The sequence below is a fragment of the Conger conger genome, chromosome 5 (assembly GCF_963514075.1).
Source record: "Conger conger chromosome 5, fConCon1.1, whole genome shotgun sequence".
In the NCBI taxonomy this organism is placed as follows: domain Eukaryota; kingdom Metazoa; phylum Chordata; class Actinopteri; order Anguilliformes; family Congridae; genus Conger; species Conger conger.
Genome location: NC_083764.1, coordinates 2,765,357 through 2,778,695, shown reverse-complemented (window position 1 = coordinate 2,778,695; position 13,339 = coordinate 2,765,357). Strand labels below are relative to the sequence as shown.

General features: G+C 49.0%; 1 protein-coding gene across 2 annotated transcripts; it reads left to right on the top strand.

Annotated features, from left to right (window-relative positions):
- The first annotated feature begins 104 nt into the window (after positions 1-104).
- On the top strand, positions 105-9,053 carry dtl (denticleless E3 ubiquitin protein ligase homolog (Drosophila)). Of its 2 annotated transcripts, XM_061243248.1 has the most exons (15): positions 105-286; positions 1,012-1,137; positions 1,816-1,908; positions 2,265-2,326; positions 2,439-2,559; positions 2,674-2,739; positions 3,131-3,231; positions 3,633-3,703; positions 3,952-4,055; positions 4,590-4,694; positions 5,876-5,988; positions 6,263-6,352; positions 6,745-6,883; positions 7,447-8,078; positions 8,464-9,053. In XM_061243248.1, the coding sequence occupies exons 1-15, from the start codon at positions 235-237 to the stop codon at positions 8,527-8,529; spliced, it is 1,941 nt and encodes a 646-aa protein (XP_061099232.1). In that variant the 5' UTR covers positions 105-234; the 3' UTR covers positions 8,530-9,053. The 2 variants fall into 2 exon arrangements, with proteins under 2 accessions (XP_061099232.1, XP_061099233.1); XM_061243249.1 differs by lacking the exons at positions 105-286; positions 1,012-1,137; positions 1,816-1,908 and having other exon boundaries at positions 2,276-2,387; positions 2,429-2,559.
- The last annotated feature ends 4,286 nt before the right edge of the window (positions 9,054-13,339 follow it).

Sequence of the window (13,339 nt, the reverse complement as noted above, 5' to 3'; positions counted from 1 at the left end):
GTGCGTGTTGTGTGCGATGAGGAAAAAAAACACAACTTTCTTCGACCAATCAGAGAGATCGACGTCACTTTAGCGGGGAGTTCGGTTTCCCCTGTCCTGCTCGCTTCGCGGGAAAGGGACATTCACTTCTGCTCACATGGAATAAGACGTAACGTTTGCAGCTCACAAAAGGATTTCTTTTTTTTTTTTGTTGCAAAAGTAAATTGATCGTCTCGTCTGAACATACTTACAAGAATGCTTTTCCGCTCTATAATTGAGAGACAGACCACGATCAGAAGGCGCAATGGTGAGTATTGTTTTGATTTGAAAAATGTTGGTGTTGGTTAAGTTCATTTAGTTGCCTTTTAGAAAACCTGGGTATTTTTGCAGTGCTAATTAACTGGCATTGTCTAACTTCCTGGAGAGAATTTACAAAAATATGTACAAATTGTGTAATTGCATGTTTAACAACCGGATCATGTAAGTTACAGAATGCCAGTGTTATATTATTACTGATTAAAAAAGGTGGAAATTATCTTGGTAACTTCATAACACGCTAATAATTTGAAATGGTCAATTCCTTGTCGTTGGCGAGCTAAGCTTGCGAAGTAACTTAGAAATACATTTTGCTAACTGAAGGGTCGTGATCCATCACTGGATTTTGACTGCCTAGTTATCAGTCAATAAATTGCTCCTGAAACCTTTGTACTCAGTTATACTTTAATGGTCCTGGAGAGCTATAGCTTGCTAAATTAGGCGAGTTTAGTGAATTTAGGCGGAGCCATTTTTTTTTTTTTTTTTTTGCTCCGTAACTTCTAGGCGACCTCCCCACAATTCTCAGTGCCGCCTACTTCACTGATCTATCTTTGGAGACTTATTGCATAAGTTGGATGGCTGCGGGTCGTTTTTATGTTTTCCGAATTAGTTGTGAAGGAGACTTCTTTGCGGACGCAGGAGGGTCTGGATCCGCTGTAGTACTGACCCTGTTTCGCTCTCTCTCCCCCCCCCCCGCCCCCCCGGCGCTTTTCACAGACCTGTGGCCGAAGCACCCGCTGTCCGGCCTGATCGGCGGATTCCAGTGCGCCCGGCAAGACGAGCACATCTCCTGCGGAAACCTGGGGGTCCAAGTGCCGCCGTTCGGCTGCGCCTTTTCAACAGGTATCTAATAAAGTCGTGCCCCTGAAGTATGTGTCTTGTTGTACGTATTATTGTACGTTAAATTTGCTTATTGTTGTACGTCGCTCTGGATAAGCGTCTCTGCCTAATGCCCGTGATGTAATGTAAAAATTCATTTAGAACGTGTCCGTATGTTCCGTTTTTTTCTATCACATTCTACAGCATAGTGAACCGTGATATTTGACCACTAGCTACAGTGCCACTCTCTCCATAACTGCAGATAGCTGGACAGCTCTGTAAAATAAAATAAAAAGACCTCCTTCGGAAATTCCTTTGCCCAAAAATGACCCCACCCTAAAGTGTCGCTCGACGCGTTTGGGGCAGTTTCGGGTGAAACGCCTGTTCCTCTGTCTGCTCGCGTTACCGGACCTGCACATTACAGGAACCTCCACTTGTGTAGTTTCTCTGTCAAATCTGATTCTGTGCTCACAGGAGTAAATGCAGTTTGGCGCCCCCCAGCGCATAACATTCTGTACCTGAGAACAATATGATTTATCCGTTTATTTAAGATTTATTTGGTCTTAGGAGGAGAGCTCTCTCTGGACACCAGCCCTCCTCATGGTGTGGTTGTCATCTCTTGCCTCGTTTTAAAGTTGTTATTGTTATTATTATTATTATTATTATTATTATTATTATTATTAACTGTGTTTGTTTTTCCAGCCCAGGAGCTGCGGAACGTGCTAGCCGTGGCCAATGAGGAGGGGATTGTGAGGCTGTACAACACAGAGTCCCGGAGAAGGCCCATTCTGAAGGGTAGGTCTGCCCTGGGTGGTCTGGCAACAGGGCTCTCTGCTGGGGGGCTAGGGGGGCTTTCGATCACACACGGGGGGGGGGGCACATAGTACATGTAAATGGACTTGCCCAGGTCAAGGTTCGAACCTGCAACCTGACTGCCAGACGACCGCTCTTACCTCCTGAGCTAATGTCCATCGTTCAGCAGTCCACACTGAAAAGATTGCCCCAACATTTAAAAAAGAAAAAAGAAAAAAGAAGTTTGCCATTAGATGGTGCTCTTGGGCACGGCTTGCAAAAAAAATCATAATAGTTGACGGTTGTGGAATATAGAATGTGGGATGACCTTAATGCTGTTTGTGGTTTGTGTCCTGTAGAGTGGGTTGCTCATGACAACGCCATCTTTGATCTGTGCTGGGTGCCGGGGGAGGCCAAACTGGTGAGTGGCCCCTTTTGTACTGTCGCAGGTTTATGATGTCATAACACCTGACCTCACTCAGCGAGGTCATTGTACGGTCGTGTGGTTTCTGAGCGCGCTCTGTGTGTCTCAGGTCACCGCCTCCGGGGACAAGTCGGCCATGTTGTGGGACGTGAAGTCGGGGGAGCTCCTGGGAACGTTTAAGGGTCACATGTGCAGCCTGAAATCTGCCACCTTCGCTCCGCACCAAACGGGTGAGTGGAGTAAACCCTGGCAGCGTTCATACAGGCCTGCGACAGGGCAATACGCCGTGGAGCCCAAACCCTAACCCCCCTGTCCTCAATCTCTATCTCTATCTCTGTCTGCAGCTGTGCTCTGCACCGGGGGAAGAGACGGGAACATCATGGTCTGGGACACCAGGTGCACCAAGAGAGGTGAGAGACCCAGCTCAAACGCTGTGAAACCCAGCTCAATCAATTCACATTTCTTAGGCTGTGTGCAGAAAGGGGATTCCTGGGTAAACGATGTCCAGGTTTTTGGAGCTGGTCCCCCTGGTGGGTGATTGTTAGGGGTTGGGGGGGGGGGTCTGACCTCAGTCTTGTGGAGGTCTTTGAATGGTCCGAGATACTATTTACCTTTTAGGCAAACTCAGCAGTAGGTACTCAGCAGTAGGTACTCAGCAATAGGTACTCAGCAGTAGATATACTTTATGGGTAGGAGAAGGCGAGCATTGCTGGGCTGAATGGCCTGTTCTCGACATTATGTTATGAGTGGCGTGTGTGTTACCATGGTTGCGCTGACCTCCCCCCCCCCCCCCACACACAGAGGGGTTTTTCAGGCCGGTGCAGCAGATCAGCGGAGCCCACAATAAGGTGGACAAACCCACGCCGTCCAAAGTCAGGAGGAAGAAGCTCCAGCCCGTGGCGGTAGGTGACCTCTGACCTCTGAACTCTGACCCCTGTCAGGCCAACTTCACCCTGAGCATCAAACTTGTGACGTCACATTTCATGAGTTTAGACGCTGCCAGACCGCACTCCTGCTTCCACAGTTATACGTTTTCTGCCGATTGTGTTGTTGGGGAGGGGGTCCGATTCGCGGATGACTGGCTAAACTTCACTTCCTTCTTGTGTGTGGGTTTGAGGTTTGTTTTTGGGTTTTTTTCTTGCTGGCAAGAGAGAAATAAATGTGTATAATATGGGGGGTTGTCACTTTGGTAAAAAGCTAAAATAAAGAAATGGCTAGGTTGAATAATTAATGTATCTGCAAACACATGCACATCCTCTCTCTCTCTCCTACATCACCTCTCTCTCTCCCTCCCTCTCTCTAGGACTTTAGGAGTGTGACCGTGGTTCTGTTTCAGGATGAACACACCCTGTTCTCCTCCGGAGCTGTTGACGGGTACGAATACGCCATACGAGTTTGGTTCCGATTCGGAGAGATCTCTTCTGCCAAATATTCCTGCCTCATTTAGCCAATCACCTCAACAGAGACCACTGGCCGTTCACTCATGGAATTGGGCCGTGGCTAAAATGGAAATTCAGGAGCAGAGTTTTTTGTTGTTGTTTTTTTTATTTTCTTTGCTGAATGTATGAGCTGAAACCGTGCTGTTGCATGTTGGTGAATGTATTTTTAATCCCTCGGTGCAGCATGATAAAGACGTGGGACCTGCGGAAGAACTACACTGTTCTGCACCAGGACCCTCTGGCCCTGCAGACCTTCCCCTACCCAGGGACCTGCACCCGCAAGCTGGGTACGCCCCAAACCCCCTAAACCACCCAACCCCCCAACCCCCCCCGTGCACGCTGTCCTCACTCATTAAAGGAGGAGTACAATCATGGCATCAGAAAGTTCTTAAAATGTGAGAAATGTAGTGAAAGTTTCAGTGAAACTGGGAAGGTGATGGCGTAATGGAGGAGGAAGGTGATGGTGTAATGGAGGAGGAAGGTGATGGTTTAATGGAGGAGGAAGGTGATGGTTTAATGGAGGAGGAAGGTGATGGTTTATTGGGAGAGGAAGGTGATGGTTTAGTGGGAGAGGAAGGTGATGGTTTAGTGGGAGAGGAAGGTGATGGTTAAATGGGAGAGGAAGGTGATGGTTTAATGGGAGAGGAAGGTGATGGTTTAGTGGGAGAGGAAGGTGATGGTTTAGTGGGAGAGGAAGGTGATGGTTTCATGGGAGAGGAAGGTGATGGTTTAGTGGGAGAGGAAGGTGATGGTGTAGTAGGAGAGGAAGGTGATGGTTTAGTGGGAAAGGAAGGTGATGGTTTATTTCTTTTGTGTGGCAGGATATTCAGGAATGGTTCTGGACTCGACCTGCTCCAACCTTTTTGCCAACTGCACCGACGACAACATCTACATGTTCAACGTGACGGGGCTGAAGACTGGGCCAGGTAAAAACACTCCCCCACCCCCACCGCCCCCAGGGGTGTGCTTTTGTTTTTGTGATGCTTTTTGTTAGTTATGTCATATGAGGAAAATGTTAGCAGTGTGCACAATTCTAATGTCTTTCTGCTTTAGGTACACTGCTAACATAGACCCCACACACTGAACAGCCTAAGTCCACTGAATAAAAAAAACCCATTGTTTCCAACATGCTTTGATTGAACAAATTGCGCATGAACAGTCAATCAATTTAACAGAACATCAGTTTAAATAAATACTTTTAAATACTTCTGTCTTTTGCGATCTGTTTGTCGTGCGTGTTTATATCTCGATGGCTATAAATATACAATATATCGTGCAGCCCTGGTTTCTGTGCCCAGTCCTGTGTTTACCCTGGAGACACAGAGCAGAGTCTCATAGCTGTGCACGCATGCCAGAGCGGTCAGCGTTCATCTGCCCCCTCCTCTCTCTGCTGATAAATCCAGCGCTCGGGGAAATAAAGTCAAACTCCGGCTTTCATCTGCCTGCTTGGTCCCGAGCCTGTTCTTTAAATAACTCCGGCTCCACTAATAGAAATAAACACATTAAAAACGTGCTGGTTTTTGGGCACGGTTCCTGGAAGCTAAGAATTCAGCCATTACAGTGATCTAAATGTTTCTTCCACCAAGTGCAGGTTCTCATCTCGGATTCAAAATGTACATTTAACCTGGAGCATATTCTCTGAAAAACCCCTCTGTTTAAACCCTTAAACCGAGAATAAACTTTTGAAACTGAAATGAGGCAGATTGTGCTGGACCTGCAGGAATGGCTCTCGGCCACTGGGTGGCACTGCAGTCAGCCGTGTTGTGTGCCGTTTCTGGCAGCTGTTCCGGGGGAAACCTGTGCCGTTTATAGCCGGGGGCGCAACAGCTCCCCAAGTACAGACTGACTGCCCTTACAGGCATCTTTAAGCTTTACCGATTAATTTAGTAAAAAGAACGCCATCATAAACCGTTAGCAGCCCATTGCAAACACGCCTAGCTGGATACTTTTCTTACCAGGCTGGCTCCTGAAAAATGTGAAATGGGAGTGTTTTAAGTGAGATAAGCAGGAGGCTGACGCGTGTGTGTCTGTGTCTGTGTCTGTGTCTGTGTCTGTGCGTGTGCGCGTGTGTGTGCGTGTGCGTGTGCGTGTGTGCGTACCCTCACAGTGCGCGTGTTCAGCGGGTGTAAGAACTCCTCGTTCTACGTGAAGTCGTGTCTGAGTCCTGATGACCAGTTCCTGGCCAGCGGCTCCAGCGATCACCATGCCTACATCTGGAAGGTGAGTCAGAGCCTCAATCTCCCATCATGCCCTGGGGCTCCCATCATGCCCTGGGGCTCCCATCATGCCCTGCGTGAAGGGTTCACTCGCACATCGACTGCCCTGCACTCATTTGTTCTCTCATCACTTAGTCGTTTATTCACTCCCTCGCCTGTGTGCAGCCTCCCCCCCCCGGGGTAGTGGCAGGACCGAGTGTAAATACAGGAAGCAGGTTTACAGCATTTCTCCCAGGTGGTTCTGTGCTGAACCCGTCTCTGTGTCCGTCTCCCTCCAGGTCTCTGAGCCCAGATCTGCTCCCATGATGCTGCAGGGCCACACCCAGGAAGTGACATCAGTGGCATGGTGCCCCACAGACTTCACCAAGGTGAGTGACCTTCTGTGTGTGAACGCGCATGTGCGCACACACACTCTCACTCACACACACACGTACATACACACAAACACATACACGCACATGCACATTCATGCATAGTGTTTATATTTGTGTGTGTGTGTGTGTGTGTGTGTGTGTTTGTATTTGTGTGTGTGTGTGTGAGAGAACACGTGTGTGTTTGTTTATATTTGTGTGTGTAGACGTATGTGTGTGTGTACGCGTGTGTGTACGCGTGTGTGTGTACGCGTGTGTGTGTACGCGTGTGTGTGTACGCGTGTGTGTGTACGCGTGTGTGTGTACGCGTGTGTGTGTACGCGTGTGTGTGTACGTGTGTGTACGTGTGTGTATGTGTGTGTGTAATTATTGTGGTTGGCCCTGTGCAGATCGCCTCCTGCTCAGATGACAACACCGTGCGGATCTGGCGATTGGACCGCGGGGCTGACGGGATGAGGTCATCGATCGGACAGGCCAATCTGGTGGGGTGGGCGTGCCCCAAGCCGGCCTCGGACACGGGCTGCCCCAGTAAGCGCAGACATAATTACATAAATAACTTTCATAAATAAAGTGAGGAACGCGCTCGGCATCGGGCCCTGCCTGTCCCGCGGCGGCCATTTTGAAAGGTTTATTTGAGCAGCAGATGTGCCGTCCTCAGGGACCGGCTTAAGCGGCTCTTTCCCTATTAAGGTATCGCTCCGCACCCAGCCCTGCCCTTCTCTGCGGTTTCGGATGAGAGCAATTTGCCAAATGGAAGTTCGTCATTTTAATAATGACAGCGTTTCAGATTACAGTGCATCGCAGCGATACTGTTCCAGGGCTGTGGAAGTGGCTCTCCAGGGGAAATGTACTGTAATATACATGCTCACACTGTTGTACATGGGGCAGCCTATAGCCTAGTGGAACCAGAGGGTTGGTGGTTCAAGCCCCAGTGCAGCTACAATACAATACAATAAGATCCACAGCTGTTGGGCCCTTGAGCAAGACCCTTAATCCCACATTGATCAGTGTCACTGTAACATAGAATCCTGTCCTGTGGGAAAGTTCCAGGCACTTAAAGTCTCTCTGTGACGGTTCCTCATCACCTGCAGGTTCCCGTGAGCTCACCCCAACGAAGAGCCCTCGTACGGCGAGCCTGGGATCTCTCTCCTCCCCATTGGCTGCTTCCTGCGCCCCCAGCAGGGCTGACCTACCGCTGTCCTCCAGCACCCTGTCGACCCCGCCCCCTGCCGTGGCTAAGCCCCGCCCCACTCCCGTCGGGACGCCGCCCACCATCCGGACCTGGCTGGCCACGCCCCCTCATCGCCCGGCCACGCCCCCGCTCAGGAAACCGCTCAGCCCCCGTGCCCCCGCCCTGACTCCGCCCACCCCGGGCGAGAGGCGCGCCAAACGCCGCCTGGAGACGGGAGGGGGCGGGGCTAAGGGGTGCGAGGGGGCGGGGCCCTGCGGCTGCGTGTCAGAGCTCTACCCCGCCCCCAAGAAGAGGCGGGGCCTGGCTATGTGTGGCCCTGACTCCAATGGGAGGGGCCCTGGAGCAGAGGAGGGCGTGGCTGAAGGTGCTCCGTCCAATCAGTTGGACAAGGAGAACAGCTGCTCCGCGCGCACTGATTGGCTGTCGGCCATCGGCCAGCGCCTGAAGCGGGAGCGGGGGCCCCCTCCCTCCGCGGCCAGCAGGAGTCCCAGCGCCACCAAGAGGCCGGAGGCCAGAACTGCAGCCTCACCGGTAACACTTCTGCGTCTTCTGTCCGTCACGACAGAACTTAAATTCGGCTTTATTTCTGCATCTGTGCTTTTCAGAGCAGACTGCCACAGACCCAGAAGGCAGGATAAAAAGGGCAAATACCAGCTCTGAGCCCCCAGATGAGCACATGAAACTATAAAAACCAAATGTTTTGGTTTACTTTAAGATGCATGGAAATAGTGTTTAACATCAGTTAACATGATGGCAATCCCACAGTGATGTGTACTTAAATCTGTCAGTAGATGCTGTATCTGGATGTTAGAATACGTGCTACTTTCACCTGATATTACATTTATATTTTTCTTATGGCATTTCTTATTTTCATAAACAAAGGCTTCATAATCCTGTGTGCGTTGCGTTTCTCCAGACGATGCGCTCCCCTCTGTCCGTGAAGAAGATCTCCTCTTACTTCCAACGGACAACTCCGGAGTGACGGGAGGCCGAGGCGGCAGGTGATTGGACGGATGGGGCCCGTCTGACTCTGTGATTGGACGGACGGGGCCCGTGTGACTCTGTGATTGGACGGACGGGGCCCGTCTGACTCTGTGATTGGACGGACGGGGCCCGTGTGACTCTGTGATTGGGTCTGCAGTGACGTTGTTCTTCTGAGAGTCCGGTCAGCAGGAGTCTCCGCTCCCGGACAGGAAGACGGTCGGGGCGAAGTCGTGACACCGTTCAGGGCCGAGTCGGATTGGAAGGAGGGAAGAAACCGTGAATTTTTAGGCTGAAATCTGCGGCCCAACCTGCCACCGCTCTCCTCCTCACAGTGTGCACGATGGTCTGGGAGAGAGTTCAGGGTCTGTTTACATTTCAGTTTAAGTGTTTGTACTGCTGACTGGTATTTTTTTATGTCTTGGATATATATTTTTTTTTAAACGTGCCGATCCATGTCGTTTTTGACTGTGGTGATATATTTTTAAATAAAAACAAATACTAGTGAAAATGGTCTTGGGGAGAGAAGGCCATTTTGCAGACTTGGTCGTTCAGTCAGACACTGCTCTGCCATCTTGGCCCAAACATTGAATCTCAAACTACATGCAAAGTACCTTCCCACTGAGACTACTATTACTATTCTTGTATGGGCAACACACCCACAGGACTAAATCTGCAGCCAAAACCTGACCCCCCCCCCCCCCCCCCCCATGTTGCCAAAGAGAAACTCTTAAAATGGCTTCCATGTGAAAGCTTTCTCCACCATGGTGAAGGTCTGGTCGTGAGGGAGTGCGTTCTGAGAGCAGAAGGAGAGTTTGGGACTGAATGAGTTTGGGGTGGAGTTCACTGCTGTCAATCTCAAGGGTTTACCAGGCTTTTGGACAGGAGCAGACCTCCTCTGTTGGTCTTAGTCTGTTCTGCAGCGTTGGTCCTGGGGGTATGTGTGTGTGTGTGCTGGTTTTCATTCACAGTTGCAATCCCAAAATTTTAACTCTTCATTTTTCTGAATTTGATGCTTGAAAAAAAACGATATAAACTATGAAAAGCGGTAAGAAAAATTATACGAAACTGATCAAAGTCAGGACTGAGGGGAAACGATGGGCTCATAATTTGGTTTGTGTTTCATAATTTTGCACAATTTTTCCTTAAACTTGTTAAGACGATGCAGGTTGGGCTTTTTGACTGTGTCTTTGAATTCTTCATTAATGCTAGGAGCCCATTGTTTGATTCATCTCCATCTTTGATTTGATCAGTTAAATACTTCTGTAGCCTCTTTATGTAGCCGAGTAGTTTGTGCGGTGCCCTGCCAGGCTGCATTGTGGGTATTGGTCTTCTATTGGTCATGACATGAATCCCATTAATGCCCATGTGGCTTAAGAGGCTTAAGAGGGTGAACAATCCCACTGAACATGAAAAGCACCTCGTTCAGAAAAATTTACAGCTTGTTCAAATTCTGGGATTGCCATTGTGGTTGGAACTAAACCCAGCATATTCTCGGCCGAACTACAGTGTCGATTGTGAAAAGTTAAAATGCATTAATGGAATATGCTTGAGCCTTCAGACCTGTGCATATGCTTTTTAAATATGCTGTACATATATATATAATGACTGTAAATACACTTTGAACAACATTTCTGCACAACTGTATTTGTTAAAAGCAGAAAGATTAAATTTGGTTCTTTTGGAGGAATTCTTTCTTTTTGCCTGTATCTGTGTACCTGTGTGCAAGTCTGCTCTTCATAAGCAGCCAATGACATCAGCTCTCTCCATGGAAACCAACCATACCTTTTACCTATTTAAGTACCAAGAATGTTTTGTCACTGACACACAGCCTATATTTGTTTTAATTCACGTCTGTGAATGCCTGTGGGCTCAAAGTGCATTTTCATTTTGGCCTGGGGGACCACTAGACCATCACACACGCACACACCCACACACGTGCCCAAGCCAGCCTGTCCTGTCCATCCGGCTGAGTAGAGCCCTAGTTGCCCTGCTATCTGCCCCGGGAGGCTGAATAGAGCCCTAGTTGCCCTGCTCTCTGCCCCGGGAGGCTGAATAGAGCCCTAGTTGCCCTGCTCTCTGCCCTGGGAGGCTGAATAGAGCCCTAGTTGCCCTGCTCTTTCTCGGCTGTTTTTCCAGTCTGCCTCCGGGTGTTTTTCCGAATGCGGGCGGTTGTTGATGTTCGTCCTGTCGGACCTGCCAGCCACACAGGTGTGTGACACGCCCCGCCCGCGCTCCCCAGACGACCGGGCCATCTCCGAAACACGACCTCCCCAAACGCGCTCAACGTCAACGCTAAAAACACTTCTGTATGTGCTTCACGCTCTCACTGCTCAACAGGGTGGGTAACAGGGTCAGCAGCCTGGGGCCTAGCAGCTAAGGTGCCTGACTGGGACCTGGACCAGGTTGGTGGTTGAAGCCCCCCGTGTAGTTCCATGCAGCTGTTGGGCCCTTGAGCAAGGCCCTTAACCCTACATTGCTCCAGGGGGGATTGGCCCCTGCTTAGTCTAATCAACTGTAAGTTGCTTTGAATAAAAGTGTCAGCTAAATTACTCATTATAATTATAATGGGTTCTGGAGAGCTGCAGGGTGTGGTTTTGTGGTTTTGTTTTCACCTTAAAGCAACCGATTCAGACCCAAGAAACACGGTGATGTGAGTTCATTGTACGTCACTCTGGATAAGAGCGTCTGCTAAATGCCATGTAATGTATTGTAATGAGTTAACCAGAGTTAACTCCTTTCAATGATCAGAGAAGTGCTGAGTGACAGCAAACCATGCGGCTCTCCATAAATAAAGGTATGGCAAGTGCCTAAAAAGGTACAAATGCTTGCCGCAGGGGCGGTTCCCTAGAGGTACATCAAATTGTACCCCTAGCTGGCAATATATAATTTGTACCTTTTTTGCTTGGACAAAGTTCTCATTTGTACCCAAAGAAAACATTACTGTACTTTCAGGGTACATTTGTGATCCTTAAAGAACGAAAACGTAGCTCCACCGTCGCTGTATCTCTGAGAGTGCACGTCACCATGACCTACGAACGGGCGCGTCGTATTCACCGCGCGGATTTCACACCGCCGCTCCGCGGAGGAGAGCCCGCATGCGCCCCGTGTTTGCGCCACATCAACGCGGCTGTGACGCCTCTCTTCTCTCCCTGCGGCTGTTTGCACAAAACACAGGAGGCAGCCTGAGCCGGGGCACAGATTTCCTCAGCTCAGGGGCTGGACAAAGGTCGAGGTGTTGGAGCGTAGAGCACTAACATTACCTGAAATTTAATTCTGTCATCAGTGTCAATAACGGCATCAGGGAGGGAGGAGGAGCTCATACAAGGAGAGATGAGCAGTGTGTGTGTGTGTATGTCTGTCTGTGTGTGTGTGAGTGCGAGTGTGTGTGTGTGTGTGTGTGTGTGTATGTCTGTGTGTGTGTGTGAGTGTGTGTGTGTGTCTGTGTGTGTGAGTGTGTGTGTGTGTGTGTGTGTGTGAGTGTGTGTGTGTCTGTGTGTGTGTGTGTGTGTGTGTGTGTGGGGCTGAGCTCATACAGGGAGAGATGAGCAGTGTGTCTGTGTGTGTGTGTGTGTCTGTGTGTGTGTTTGTGTGTGTCTGTGTCTGTGTGTGTGTGTTTGTGTGTGTCTGTGTGTGTGTGTGTGTCTGTGTGTGTCTGTGTGAGTGTGTGTGTGTTTGTGTGTGTGTGTGAGTGTGTGTGTGTGTGTCTGTGTGAGTGTGAGTGTGTCTGTGTGTGTGTGTGTGTGTGTGTGTGTCTCTGTGTGGGGCTGACTAAGCACCAGTGCTCACTGACAAGGCACAATGGTGTCTGATTAACTTCATCATTCCTGAGCAGATGCACAGTACCACCATGATGGTCAGGTAGAGAATGCACTTTACCAGAGACAGCGTACAGAATCCAGCGCCTCGCCACTGCATGCGATGACTCCTGTCCCTGTGGCGTGGTTCACATGTTAGAAGGCAAGGTCAAGGTTAACGGCTTGTCATCCACTTGTGAACTCAAGACGAGAAACGTAGAGGATGCAAAACATTCTTCTGTTCCAGCCGCTGCCTAAAATTAATCTCCACAGTAATCATCAGGCATGTTCCATTTTAAAAAGTCATTGGATAGCCAGGATACACCAAAGATCCATGAACAGCGTTCGAATATAGACCCATGGCTCCAGAACTCGGTCCTAGGGCCCCCTGTGTATGCTGGTATTTGTTCCAGCCACAACTGTTTATTTTTCGTGGATGCTTTTCATGTTCCGAGGGATGGCTCGTCCCCTTATGCCACATTAAGTCAGAAATGGCTATGCATGCCATGACGAATACAAGTCCCATGCTTATATTGTGCCTATTGCGCTATATTTCAAATGCACTCAAACATTTTCAAATGAGAAAACCTCAGAAGAACTGAATTGCTCATTTTAGGTTTATCCAAAGAAGTATTGCTTTTTCAATGTCGTTTACAGCTTCCACAGAACAACTTAGCACATGGAAATCATAAAACATAAATTAACCATAAGTTCTTTATTTGTGAAAGTTATGTCTTTGTGTTCCTTCGGAATTCAGAAAACTTTCAATTGGCATCGTTTGTATGAGCATATCGTGACGTTTGCTAGTCCCTTTCTAACTTCTCATTGGCGCAACTGCTGTCACTCTTTGAAAAGGTCGCACGTATATTCATTGGATGAAGCGTGTTCTTGCTTGAATCCCATTGGCTACAACAGTTATGGGCGTTGCCTTAGAGCTTCCTCTGGCTCTGGTTGGATAATTATTCTGCCAATCAACTACATATCGAATGACAAAGGCTATTCTGTAACCACAGG

Coding starts and splice junctions, on each gene's coding strand:
- dtl (XM_061243248.1), top strand. CDS start 235: ATGCTTTTCCGCTCTATAATTGAGAGACAGACCACGATCAGAAGGCGC. Junction 2,560..2,673: donor CTTCGCTCCGCACCAAACGG/GTGAGTGGAGTA, acceptor CTCTGTCTGCAG/CTGTGCTCTGCACCGGGGGA. Junction 8,079..8,463: donor CCAGAACTGCAGCCTCACCG/GTAACACTTCTG, acceptor GCGTTTCTCCAG/ACGATGCGCTCCCCTCTGTC.